At 40.6% G+C, this 12,328-nt stretch overlaps 2 protein-coding genes across 9 annotated transcripts in view; one reads left to right on the top strand and one right to left on the bottom strand.

Annotated features, from left to right (window-relative positions):
* mcamb (melanoma cell adhesion molecule b) overlaps window positions 1–3,806 on the top strand; it is a 49,767-nt gene extending 45,961 nt beyond the window's left edge. For all 8 annotated transcript variants that reach the window (XM_026191344.1, XM_026191347.1, XM_026191349.1 and 5 more), the window contains 2 exons: window positions 2,094–2,205; window positions 2,320–3,806. In XM_026191344.1, coding sequence (XP_026047129.1) covers window positions 2,094–2,205; window positions 2,320–2,322 — 115 coding nt within the window. In that variant the 3' untranslated portion in view covers window positions 2,323–3,806. The remainder of the gene's footprint in view (window positions 1–2,093; window positions 2,206–2,319) is intronic.
* A 3,961-nt stretch (window positions 3,807–7,767) lies between these two features.
* Window positions 7,768–12,328, bottom strand: part of cbl (Cbl proto-oncogene, E3 ubiquitin protein ligase) — a 32,189-nt gene continuing 27,628 nt past the window's right edge. The window contains exons 11-16 of the mRNA XM_026191647.1: window positions 11,791–12,207; window positions 11,296–11,384; window positions 10,893–11,090; window positions 10,718–10,806; window positions 10,123–10,362; window positions 7,768–8,858 (exon numbers count right to left, since the gene is read on the bottom strand). Coding sequence (XP_026047432.1) covers window positions 8,569–8,858; window positions 10,123–10,362; window positions 10,718–10,806; window positions 10,893–11,090; window positions 11,296–11,384; window positions 11,791–12,207 — 1,323 coding nt within the window. The 3' untranslated portion in view covers window positions 7,768–8,568. The remainder of the gene's footprint in view (window positions 8,859–10,122; window positions 10,363–10,717; window positions 10,807–10,892; window positions 11,091–11,295; window positions 11,385–11,790; window positions 12,208–12,328) is intronic.

The raw sequence follows: 12,328 nt of genomic DNA, 5'->3' as shown, positions 1-12,328 counted from the left end.
TGATGCATCGATGTAGAAAATTCAGTTATGCTATGTTGTGATTAGACTCCGATGGCCCATCACAGCCGAATGAAATCCCAGCAGTGATAGGAATTAGGGCAGAACCCCCCAGAGTCTAGACCAGGGGTGGGCAACTCCTGGCCTTGAGGACCAGTGTCCTGCAGGTTTTAGATGTGTCCTTGATCCAATACAGCTGATTTAAATGGTTAAATTACCTCCTCAACATGTATTGAAGTTCTACAGAGGCCTGGTAATGAACTAATAATTTGATTCAGGTGTGTTGACCCAGGGTGATATCTAAAACCTGCAGGACACCGACCCTCGAGGCCTGGAGTTGCCCACCCCTGGTCTAGGCTTAGGTTGAGTGACTTGTGTGAGGCAGCGATGGGGAAGAGGTTGATTGCACAAGGGAGATGAGCAGGGCAATTTAAGGTATGCAGAGTGGAGGCTGATTGGCAGAAAGATGATTGGACTAGAACAATGATGTCTGCATTGAGTTTTACAGCATGGGAAAAAGGAAGTGATGAAAAGAAAAGACTAGCAGCCAAACTCCTGGGAAAGCAGACAGATGATAGATGACCCTTTGATATAAAAGTGTCTAAAAGGAGAAGCCAGTCAGGAAGTGCCTTAAGCTGCATTCTCTCTAATAGCCTGCAGGGGGCGACAACTAGGGTGTCTATATCCATCTTTTAGATACAGTTTGTGTTCACAGTTGATTCAAAAGTGCACTTAATAACATAAAACATTAAATGTTAAAGTTGTGAGGTGTGTTGTTCCTAAAGCCAGAGTGTGTAAAGGTTGCTCTCTGGTAAAAAGTGATATTTAATTTAGGGCTGTAGGTAACAATTATTTTAGTAACTGAGTAATCTATCAATTATTCAATTGATTGATCCAGTAGTCAGATAAGAAATACTTTTCTGAGCAATAATTAATATGAGCAATAAAAAAACACAGGTTTTTCTAAACGAACTGCTCATTGGTTTCCATTTTAGAAATTGCAATGTTTTAATGCAAACGTGTCAGAAAAATATGAAAGAAAACAAGCCTTTGATGACCTGCTATATTAAATTTAATTACTAAAGAAAACATTTTCTTAAATGCAAAAAATATAAATAATCTCAAGTACAGTTGAAGTCAATAAAATAAGATATGTATGAAATCCAAACTAAGGCATAAAAAATTTACCTTTACTGGCCCGTGTACATTTCTGTTGGCTTGTGAAAAAAAGCTTTTGTTTTATATTTTTAAATATTAACGCAATATTTTATATTATTTCACTTTCAGTCTGAAAAATGTTATGAAAGACTTTAAAAAAAATCAATGGGTCTATTACACCCTATTCCCCCCCGTGTAGACTCACCCCTGTTTGCTGCAGGTATCGCCTCCATGTAAAAAGGGCGGCTACCGTTCGTTTAAACATGGTATCAGACATGGTTCGTTTAAACATAGATCATCTGCACATTTTAATACAACTCGGTTGTGGGCAAAATACCTGCAACTGACAAATAAAGGCTATCTCATCATCTCATCATCATCAACTTGATGAAGTTTACTGCAGATTTTTCTCTGTGTAAAACAAAGCAGTGGATGGAGCAGCTATAAAGTTCGCTTTTCTTTTGCTATAATTGAATCCCTCGAATTACTCGATCGATCGTTGCAGGCATAATTTGAATTTTGTGATATTAGTGATACACCTGCCAGAAGTACTTTAGTAATAAACCTGTGTCTTCGTAACACTACCAAAGCCATGCTGTAAAATTACAGTAATACAAACATTCATGTTTACACACATGAAGCAGAAAATGCTTAAAAAACACGGTGGCTGTCAGTCCCAGACCCTTCATTAAATGGATGAAGTTTAAAGTTTTTTTTAATGTGCAGTTGTGATTTCCAGAAATATTCAGCAGCACTGGGAGTACATGGTAAAATCAATACACTTACTGATGAATGTGTACATATATATACTCATTTTATTATTTTTTGTGTGGCTTTAAAGGACACACGAAGTGACGCCCCCTGTTATGTGAGCAGGTACAATGCATAAAGCTTCAGATAGGTTCAGTTATAACTATGGCTTGTTCTTGACCCTGCAGCAGTAAGAGGAAGTCCAGCAAAGATAACATTGTGGTGGAGATGAAAAGCGACAACACAGAGGAGGCGATTCTCCTTGGGGTCAACGGAGAAAAGCAACAACCAAATGACCAAGTACATATCTGATCCTGAACTGAACTCGCTAAATCGAATAGTCTTTCTACTGAATATCAAACTTACCAGTACCCCACCCAAACTTTCTCTTTTGTGATTGTTTGCTCTCTGCAGTAAAGACCGATGAGCGTCTGCACGCGTGAAAGTGAGGAGGTGACACACCGACGGCTGCTCCCGTTCTCCCCTCTCGGCCTCAGGCCCCGCTGCTGCCTTCAAGCACCCACAGCTTTTTATTCCAATCGTGACTATCAGGACAAATGAAGTTATTCCAAGCTATGGCTTTTTCTCTTTCTGCCCTTTACGTGCCAGCTCCTCTGTTGGAATGCATCTCGAGCTTTAATGAAGAAGGTTGGAAAGTTTCATTTCAGAACTAAGAAATCTCCCTTCAACCCCAAGGAATGCCGCAGGTTCTCCTCACAGTGTACTGCTGATAGTCCACAGAACAATAATTAGAGCACAAAGCCGACAAGGGACTATTTTTATACCCCAAAAAGCATCACCTCAAGCCCCTTCAGTCACCGAAGAGCAGCCTGAAACAGCTGAGCTAATGTACATATTATTATCTATGTATATATTTCTTTATTTAAAGTAACACAATGTGGGGGAAAAGAGAAAAAAGCAAGACAAGATAGTGTGGTGGGGTTTTGTGTTTTTTAAGGAAGATAGCAAGGAGAGTTTAAGTAGATATTTTGTTTTTATTATTTTGTCTTTACACTGAATTGTTTTTGTAGCTCTAGCGATGCCTCACCTCTACAGCCAGTTAACAGCTTCACCAAATATTGGCTCTGAAAGAAAAATTTGAATCGCGTACCTTTCACATTATTTTGATATCTATTCCTCTAACACTCAACTTTCACACAACCTGCGGAGTATAAAGTATATTAACTAGTCATTTTGTGAGGCAGGTGAACAAATCTGACTATGTTATGCAGTCCAGTTATAAACGACCGATGCCTTAGAATCTACATTCGAAGCCATTTTTTTATTGTTATATTTAATGTTCAGCGCACTTTGTTGTGGAAGGAGCCACCATCTTTCATCGTTCTATACGTTCATGACATGCTTCACTTCTGTAATCATTTCTTTTGAAATTTTAAACTTGGAGAGTATTGGTGTTTGGTGAATACACATGGGTTCACGGCATGATGTTTCCTTCTTTATAAGAAAAAGACATTTCTGTGTGACGAATGAAGAAATTCATGTATCGAGCAAAACTTGAAACACTGTTGAAAACTGTTGTGTCCCAGAGAGGCATGAGAATGCCCCTCAGCCTTGATGCCTTAAAACATCAACCACTCCTCATTTAAATGTAACCAGAGCCTTTCTTTTTCATTTCGGTAACTAGACTAGACTTCACTACTGAGAAGAGGGGACTGACTGTGACTCCGCATATGCAAATCATGTTTGAAGACAGTTAAGCCTCTGTTTTGTTTCTGCTGTTGATGCGTGTGACCACTGTTCACTGTATAATGCCTTTTTAAAGACTGAAAGATAAAATGTGTTATAATATCACTGAAGACATTATAACATATTTAACAAATCTGATTGTTTGTAGTTTTTTTTGTGAAATTCTACCAAATAAAAATGGACTGTTAAATGAACATAACTGGAAATGTGTCTGCTGACATAAAAATATGACCTTTTTTATTTAGCCATACTACAAATCACTGCTGTGCCTCTACTCTGTAATGGTCAAAACCTTTAAAAACGAGTTAAAACTTGGTTACCTTCCAATTTACACACAGTGTAAAATCATTAGGATGGGTTTGAGCTGTCACTTGAGAAAATATCATGCTTAAAAACAAAAGAAATCGGTTATATAAAAGGTACCACTGGGAAGTGTCATCAAAAAAATTCAAAGAGAGCCACAGAGTACAGGACGAGCCTGACAGAGGTAGGAAGATAAAGACATCACTGGAGCCCTGCACAGCGATGCACTGCGAGTTTTCAGCCCAAGAAAAACTCAAATTACACTTTCAGGCCAGACTGAAGTTTGTCAAGAACAATCTGGAGAATGATTGATACTGGAAGCACATAACGATCATTTCAGGTACACAGACATACTGTCAATCGACTAAATGTTTCCATTTTATAAATATAGGACAGTCTTGAGATACCAGCATTAAGATAAAATATAAGCCCAAAGGAGCATTGTGGCTAAATCATGTAGAATAACGGACATGTTTTATTATAATTGCAATTCTTTTCTTATATTAAAATTTCTTGTGGATTAAATGTGCAATAAACTTCTTTACACTGACGGAAAGAGCAAATTTAACTGGTCAAAATGAGTTCGACACCCTTGTTCTTGATGAACAAAGTGCAACTTGATGTAAATGAGGATAATTTTGAGCAGGGAGTCATTCAGTTCTCCTCTAATAATAAAAATGTGGAGGCAGAAACTAAATATAACAGGTCCACTTTAAATAATGAGCCTTGTGAATTTTAGGTAGAAATAGAAATTGTTCTTTACTGGTTTTACCAAAAAAATATATTTTTTTTTCCTTGGATGTTGTCTCACAGATAACTGGCAAATAGTCAAATATTATTGTTAATGAACATTAGTAATATGAGTTGTAGGTATTGCACAGTAGGTCTGCTAAACATGACAGTGTGGCATTTGTGCACACAACTAAAAACATATAGCTGCTGAACATGGCGTGAATTAAATTTCCAGCATTAAATGAGTAATGTGCGACTCTGTTTTTAAGTCAAGGGGTTCTATCAAAGAAATATACACCGATTAGTATCTGAATGAATTTAAAAGGGGAGTTCATGGACAGTGGATGCCTATAAAGTGCCTACTTCTAACATCCACACCAAAGCAGGCATGAATAAGCAGATTATCCTTAGCAGTCCCTTTACAAACAGTAGGCAAGTTTATTAGGTTACATTGAAGTTTTATTTGATGATTGGTCATGTGATCTACTGGTCGGGCAGCCAAATCACATTTTGGGTTTTAATGCAATTACCAAATGCATCACAATGGAAAATGCAAGAGTATCAACTATTAAAATGGCACCAAAGCACTGAATCGGTCTGCAGTTCTGATTACTCACTGCTCTTTTTCAGTTTCATCTGCTTTGCTGTTAACTTGTTTAGAGTCTTCTCAGCCACTCCTGCCTGAGCCAAAGGATGAAATTCAAATTTCTATTTAGTTTTACCTTAAAAAGTTATTGCCAAATGGCAGCCGAGTCAAGAAAATCACTGAAGCTTGTGGGCTGGAGCTACACACGGGAAATGACTTCCCCCCCAGTTTTAGTTTTTTTTTTGTTTTGTTTTAAGGAATACAAAGCTAAATATGAATATATGTGTAAACAGAGGAAAGAGACACCTGAAGGCTTTTGCTTGTCATTTTATTAACAGCACTGTGCATACTTCCAAATTGATATGAGCTTTAAAAACCTTTAAAATTAAAAAAAAAAAAAAAAAAGCTTTTTACTGTTGAGAAGCAATGCAGCCGTGTGGAACAACAGCTCCCTCTTCTGGCAGATAACTGAAATACCCCTGGTTAGCATCAAGCTCAGAGTCTGAGGCCTGATGAGGCTGAAGAAGCATAGAGGACAGATTAACACAAGCAATACCGCATCATTTTGCCTTCGGAGACCAACAGGTACACATCTATACCAACAAACGCTCTTCCAAAAAACATCTAAAAAACAAAAACATATGGCACTGCTCACTGAATTATTCACATAAGTAAACAAATCCTTTGGAACAAAATACATGTACAGGAATGCAAAATGAAATATAACAGCCATTTTCTTCCTCTTTTCATATCTAACTCTATACAATTTGCTTTTCTTTAGAGTGACAGTATCAAAGCACAAACTGGTATAATGTGCAAAAACAAAAACAATGGTAAATAATACAAGACAATGACATGCCATTCTTAATATATAAACACACACTGGTACAGTATTGATGATATGAGGGGAGCTTCCTGTCCATTAAACATCATTCAAGAAGTTTCTCAAGGCAACTAGGAAGAGTAAAAAAGACCCCAAAATGAAATAAAAGAGGGCGAGACAGCACAAAGCTTCCAGTCAACATGCAGAGACACCCAGAATAAGACAGGGCTGACTTACACGATGCACACACTCCCAGGGTGGGTGAAACCCCCCCCCCAAAAAAAACATTCTTCATATGCTGGGAGAGGTTCAGTCAGTGTACCTAGAAGCTGCTTGGATGAATTCCTCATAATGCATTTGTAATTAGTACCTGGAAATGAAGCTGCTGTCTTTATAGACCTGCAAACACTGGAAATAATCTTAAAAAAAACAAAACACTAATGTGCAACTTATGACAAACCAAAATGAGTAATTAAAAAAACTTGTGACTTCATTACGCGGAAACTTTTGGCTACATGTCACCTGGATGAACAGACAGCTGGACAGGTGAGCTGCTGTCTATGCCAATATGAGTCTCTTCTGGGGTTTTTTTTTTTTTTTTTTTTTTTTTGACAGACAGGGTGAACACCACTTGTTCAGACATACATTATTATTCCTGAGTTAGCTCTTACAGTCAGCCCAAACACTGATTTTCTGTAGACTTGGAGGGGTGCGCCAACAAACCCATGAGCCTACGATTAAAAAGCCTCGGCAGTCGCTCCCTTTCAGCAGGACGAACTCCTACAGAGGAAGGAAACCGATGTGAAAGAGAAGCTTGAATCTGTTGCAAAACGTCTGGTTTCCATTCCCAGAACATTTTGCTTGTGATATTTCTGTTCCTCTACAGATTCCACTTACAGAGTATATTTTATATTTATATATATGTTAAGAAAAACAGAAAAGAAAAACACTGAAGATTTGCGACCTGATAGAGCTGTGTGCTCACAAGTCGCTTGTACTTTCAAGTATGCTACATTACAGACTAGAGAAACACATGATACTGTCACTTTAAAGACGGTTAAACACAATATTCACAATTGTACATTGAAGTCTTAATTGTTTAGCACTAACAACAGTAGCAGCAGTGAAGCACTTCTGAATTAATTATAATAACAATATTTATGATCATATTACAATAATATATTATCAAAGTAAAATCAATGACTTTTTTTTGTTGTTGTTTTTGTAACACCGGACTGAGCTGGAGATAGAAATCTGAACCAGTCAGCCTAAGAAGTTAGTCAAAAATAATAATGATGATGATTAAAAAAAAAAAAAAAAAAAAGCGTTCAGCCTGTCTGGTACTGCAGGGGCGTCAACATTAGTACGTCCTCTAATCTCACTGCCAGGCTCTACAGCTACACTGGGCCCTGACACACAAGTTCGAGCAGTAGTACGTTTACAGAGCACGAGTCTTGAGTACACCGAGTGTAATTCCACATTCATGATGTACAGGAACAGGGGTTCGTGTTAAGAGCAGGCCATGAGGTGTAGGTCTGACTGACACACACACACACACACACACACACACACACACACACACACACACACACACACACACACACACACACACACACACACACACACACACACACACACACACACACACACACACACACACGACCTGAAACCATCTTCATGCTACTTTGAAAAAAAACAAAAAACAACAACATGACAAAACAAGCAGTTTCTAAAACAAAAAAAGTACCAAAGCAACAGTTAATCGAAGGCCATAACAGACTGAATTCCAAATGAAGAAGCTCTGCGGCATGTTTTTTTTTTTTTTCTTTTTCTTTCCCCCCCCAAACTGCTGCTGACCAACAAACCTGGGTGAGGAAGACACCCCGACTCGTCCTCACCCAGTTACAGAAATCCCCCAACCGACTCTTTAACCTGGTCCCATCTGCGCTTTTTTCGCCTGTACCAACCGTGACCCTCAAAGCTGCGATCATTTTCACATACTATATATGCACGTACTGTATATATTACACACATTTAATATATATTTACTCATATATTAAATTTTCATATAGACATACATTTTAGTTTTCTTTGTGAGGTGTTGGTTACATTTTCAGCAAGAGGCTTCAAAATGAAAGGATAAGAATCCATCTCTCCGACATTCCTACAGAAGCCTTGCAATTATACGGCGTTCCATTATTTGTCGTTGCTCCGCACGGGATGAGTCCTGCGGAGATGTTGTTGAAAACTAAGAGGCCGGCTGCAGCAGTTCAAAGAAGGCCAGACACTGTGAAAGCGTGTGGAGTGCAGGGCGAGAGTCCCGAGACACTGCGAGCTTGCTGGAGTAACAGCCAGTTAAAAATCCACAGGGGCGTAGGGTGTCAGCCAGCACTGGAGCTAGTGCTGCAGGCAGTGGCTTTGGGTTTCGGGCTGGTCTATGCCAGCCTAAACCAAACCAGGCTGGGCCAAGCTAGGCAAAAGAGAGCAAACAGGAGAGAGGCGGGAGGATGTGCTATGTGAGAATGTGCGCGGTAGAGGGAATGGAGACAAATTCGCGCAGGATGTTCTTGGCCATCTCGATATTGTTCTGTGCAATCATCAGTGCTTTCTGGATGTCGTGCTGAGTGTATCCCTGACTCATTAGGTGCTCGATCTCGCTACTGATTTGTGGGTTGGCTTCTCCTCCTGTTGCCCCGCCGCCGAGCGGAGTGGGGGGGACTGGGCTGGCCCGGCGCTCGGAATTGATTCGTCTGGGAAGGGGCTTTGGAGGTCTCTCTGGTGCCTCCATTGGATCTGGGAAGGCTGAGGAAATGGGAAGAGTGAAATCAAAGGGTCTGGCTTTGGTGGAATGACAACCAACATAAACTAGTTTTAAACATAACAGCCAGTGTGGGTCAAAGACAGAAAATAAAACTACTGGAAATAATGTAAAAATAATGTGGAACAAAGGATCTTGATCACTGAGGTAAGCTATGAACTTTTTATCTTAACACACATTTGATGTCCTTTCCAGTGTAGTGGCTTTCAATAAACCAGTCATAAGCTCGAATCTCAGAGTTAATCAGACTGTGTGAGCACTCATTGATCCTTAGACATGAGGACTGAAGATGGGAACAATCAGACACTGCAATCATCCTCCAGCAGTAAATGTCAAGTCACAACAGAGGCCAGGACATAATGAACACAGTCTCATCAGCAACCACCTGAACACTTAAACTCAGAGGTGGTGCTTCTAACATGGAGTCTCTCCTAAGTCATCTAAAACACTGCTCCCTTTATCTACTCTCTGCTTTAACTTCTTTCTTCACACCGTGTTGTGTCTGCTGAGGCAAGTACTGCTGTGTTAGCTCCTCGCAGTCTTTGGAGGAAGACGTCTGTGTGGTCACTACGGGTTTCTGATGACACAGCAGGTCATCCCACATCAGGTTGTTTCCACCATTCTGAGGACATCGCTTTGGATTTAAAAAAAAAAAAAAAACTATTTTAAGGTCACTAATGTAACGAAACAGCTCTCTGTAATTACTGGTCTTTACTTTTCTTTGAATCTGCACGCACCCACAAATGCAGATGATGTGCAGTAAAAGAAATCAATCCATGACAATCAAAGTCCAGAGCTGAGTCTAATATTAACTCCAGAGAGCTTCTGGAAAATCTGCATTATGTTTGGCCCCAGACCAGGAAGCAAAATGCTTTAGCTGACTTTTCAAGCTGTGATCTGGTCAAAGAACTTTTGGACGTCGAGTTATTGATTCATCAGCAGTTTTTGCTGATTTTGAGCCAGAAAGGACGTGAAGGCTGTAGTTATAAAATTGCTATATACAAGTGATTTTAAGAGACAGGCAGTTTCCCTGCAGCTGCTGTCCCAGACGTAAAAAAGCACTTAGTAGAAGTCCATTTTTAAGCAGGATAAGCTGAATAACAGATGAAATGCAAGTAGAAATACAACATTAAAATCAGCTGTGGCAAGCATGGGTATGTTTATTGATAAAGAACCGAAATCATAGTAAAGAGAAAAAAAACAAAACAAAAAAAACACTTTTTTAAATCAATAAACTGTTAAACTTACGCGCTGTCGCTCCAGCATCCGCATCTAGAGAAAGACGATTGAAAGCTGCTGCAGCGCATAATGAGGAGGATGAAGAAGATGAAGACAAAGACCCCCCCATTTCTGAAAGGGTCCGTCGGGCGGGAGGCAAAGGCAGTCGGGGTTTTGGGAAGTCGTAGCCGTTCTCCTCCTCTTCCCCGTCGTCAGCCTCATGGTCTCTGGGACCGTTACTCACTGGTTGAGGGGGCAAATCTGAATAGTCTGAAAGGAAATCAGAATATGACATCAAACAGAGAGATTAAAAGTTTAATACATGCTTGAGACCTTAACCAGATGAAATTAAACAGGTTAACATTGTCTAAAACAGTTTCAGATAACTCACAAGTGCAGTCAGAAGTATAAGTCACATTTATGTCAATACAGAGGTGTTTATTCCCAGGATGTGCAGTGGTTGTTTTAGCAAATAAATAAAACTTCAGAAAATCCAGATGAGGCTTGTCTGATTAAAACGTAAGATTTTTGCATATTCAAAGTATTACGTGAAAGAGAATTGCCCTGAACACTGCACATGGCCCCGCCCCACAAAGCCCAGCTGAGATTAGTGGGTCACAAATACCTGAATCTCTCGCTTGTTGTGACCTGGGCTGGGCGTTGAACATGGCTTCATACATTTGGAGTGAATGAGGTACATCGTCCAGAATCAGCCTGCAAGGCCAAAAGCAAAAATAAATCAATAGTGACAGTTTATTTTTCTTATGTGCTGCGAGAGAGTAATAGAAAGGCCTGAGTACCGTGTGTTCAGTGCAGAGGCCTGGGTCTGTGTCGGGACTGCTGACACGGGCTGTGGGGGTCTTGGGATTGGTGGGGTCTCCCCCATGAGTGGAGTCGGGATGGGGGGCAGAACGGGCCGAGAAGAGGGGATCATGTACTCATCATCACTGTCATGTCCTTCATCTCCTCCTGCTGGCCTGGCTGTAGCTGGGGACGCTCTGCAGTCAGATCCAAGAATATTATTTATTAAGCACCATTTATATTATGTAAAATGATCCTTAAAAAAGGTACTGAGTATAAATCAACTTCAAACAAGGTAATTTGTACAGCTTTGTGGATTGCAAGTAAGCAAAGAGCATGTCAGTGATTCAGGAAAGACAAGATCCACTCCACTGAGATGCTTTCAGCAGCACTGAAACGTACCTGTTTGCCAGTGCATAAATGGCGTTGGCTGAGACAGAAGGTTTGACTCTGGGGTTGTCGTAATCTTGACCAACTCCCGTGGAAAAATTCTGAAAAGGAAACAAAAGATGGCATCTTAGAAACACTAAAGACAAATATTTTTGTAGTTAAAACTAAGAATCATAAATAAATTAAACACATTAAAGGCAGCTCTTAGGATTTAGACCTGCACAGACATGCCAGTAGTAAAGTAGAAGACTATGTATCAGAATACAGTGGAACCAAAGACTTTAAACTCTCAAAAAGACTAGGCCTGCTTGTCCAAAAAGTAAAAAGCCAACCTTAATGTCATTGTCACTGTTTTTGTGACAGATAACAATTTACTGGAATCCATATAAACAGTATTCTCAATAATTTCAGTTTTGTTTAGAAAGTTAGTAATAACTTTAGTGATATGTGTGCCAGCAAATGAATCAAAGGGCAGTTGAATGTGCTGTGTTTTGTGGTTGCTCTGACCAGCTGGTGGTCCAGACTGAGGGAGCTGTTGTTCTGGGAGTCTGAGCGAGCGTCCATGGCGGAGGGCAGTGCCAAGGGGAGGGAGTGCCTGTTGGAGAGTTCCCTGACACCTGCTCGGAGGTCCCCGCCCAGACAGGGGAACTGGGTGGACGAAGAGGATACCGAAGAGGATGACGAAGAGGAGGTGGGAGCCTTGGGAACCGGCCTGGAGGTCCAGTCAGACAGGGGTCGGTTTGGGGGTGTAGGAGGGAGTTTATCGCGAGGGGGCTCCCCGGGTGTGCTGGGCAAGGGCCGCCTCTGAAGCCGTCCATCAGGGGCTGCCCCGGCTGTGTGGGGACGGTCTGGAGGAGGGGGAGGGGGGAGATCACGCAGTGCTGGGGGAAGGGGAAGAGGCTTGTCTTTGTGATGAGATGGTGCCTGGAGGGAAAAACCAAGGAGGAGGGATCTCAATTAGACTACATGCGATATTAATGTGAAACCAAAGAAAGCTCTGTGCTGTTATCTTCAGTGCTGGAAGTAATCCATTTAGCAAGAAAGA

The sequence above is a fragment of the Astatotilapia calliptera genome, chromosome 14, assembly GCF_900246225.1.
Source record: "Astatotilapia calliptera chromosome 14, fAstCal1.2, whole genome shotgun sequence".
Classification (NCBI taxonomy): Eukaryota; Metazoa; Chordata; class Actinopteri; order Cichliformes; family Cichlidae; genus Astatotilapia; species Astatotilapia calliptera.
This window is presented reverse-complemented; position numbering and strand designations above follow the sequence as displayed.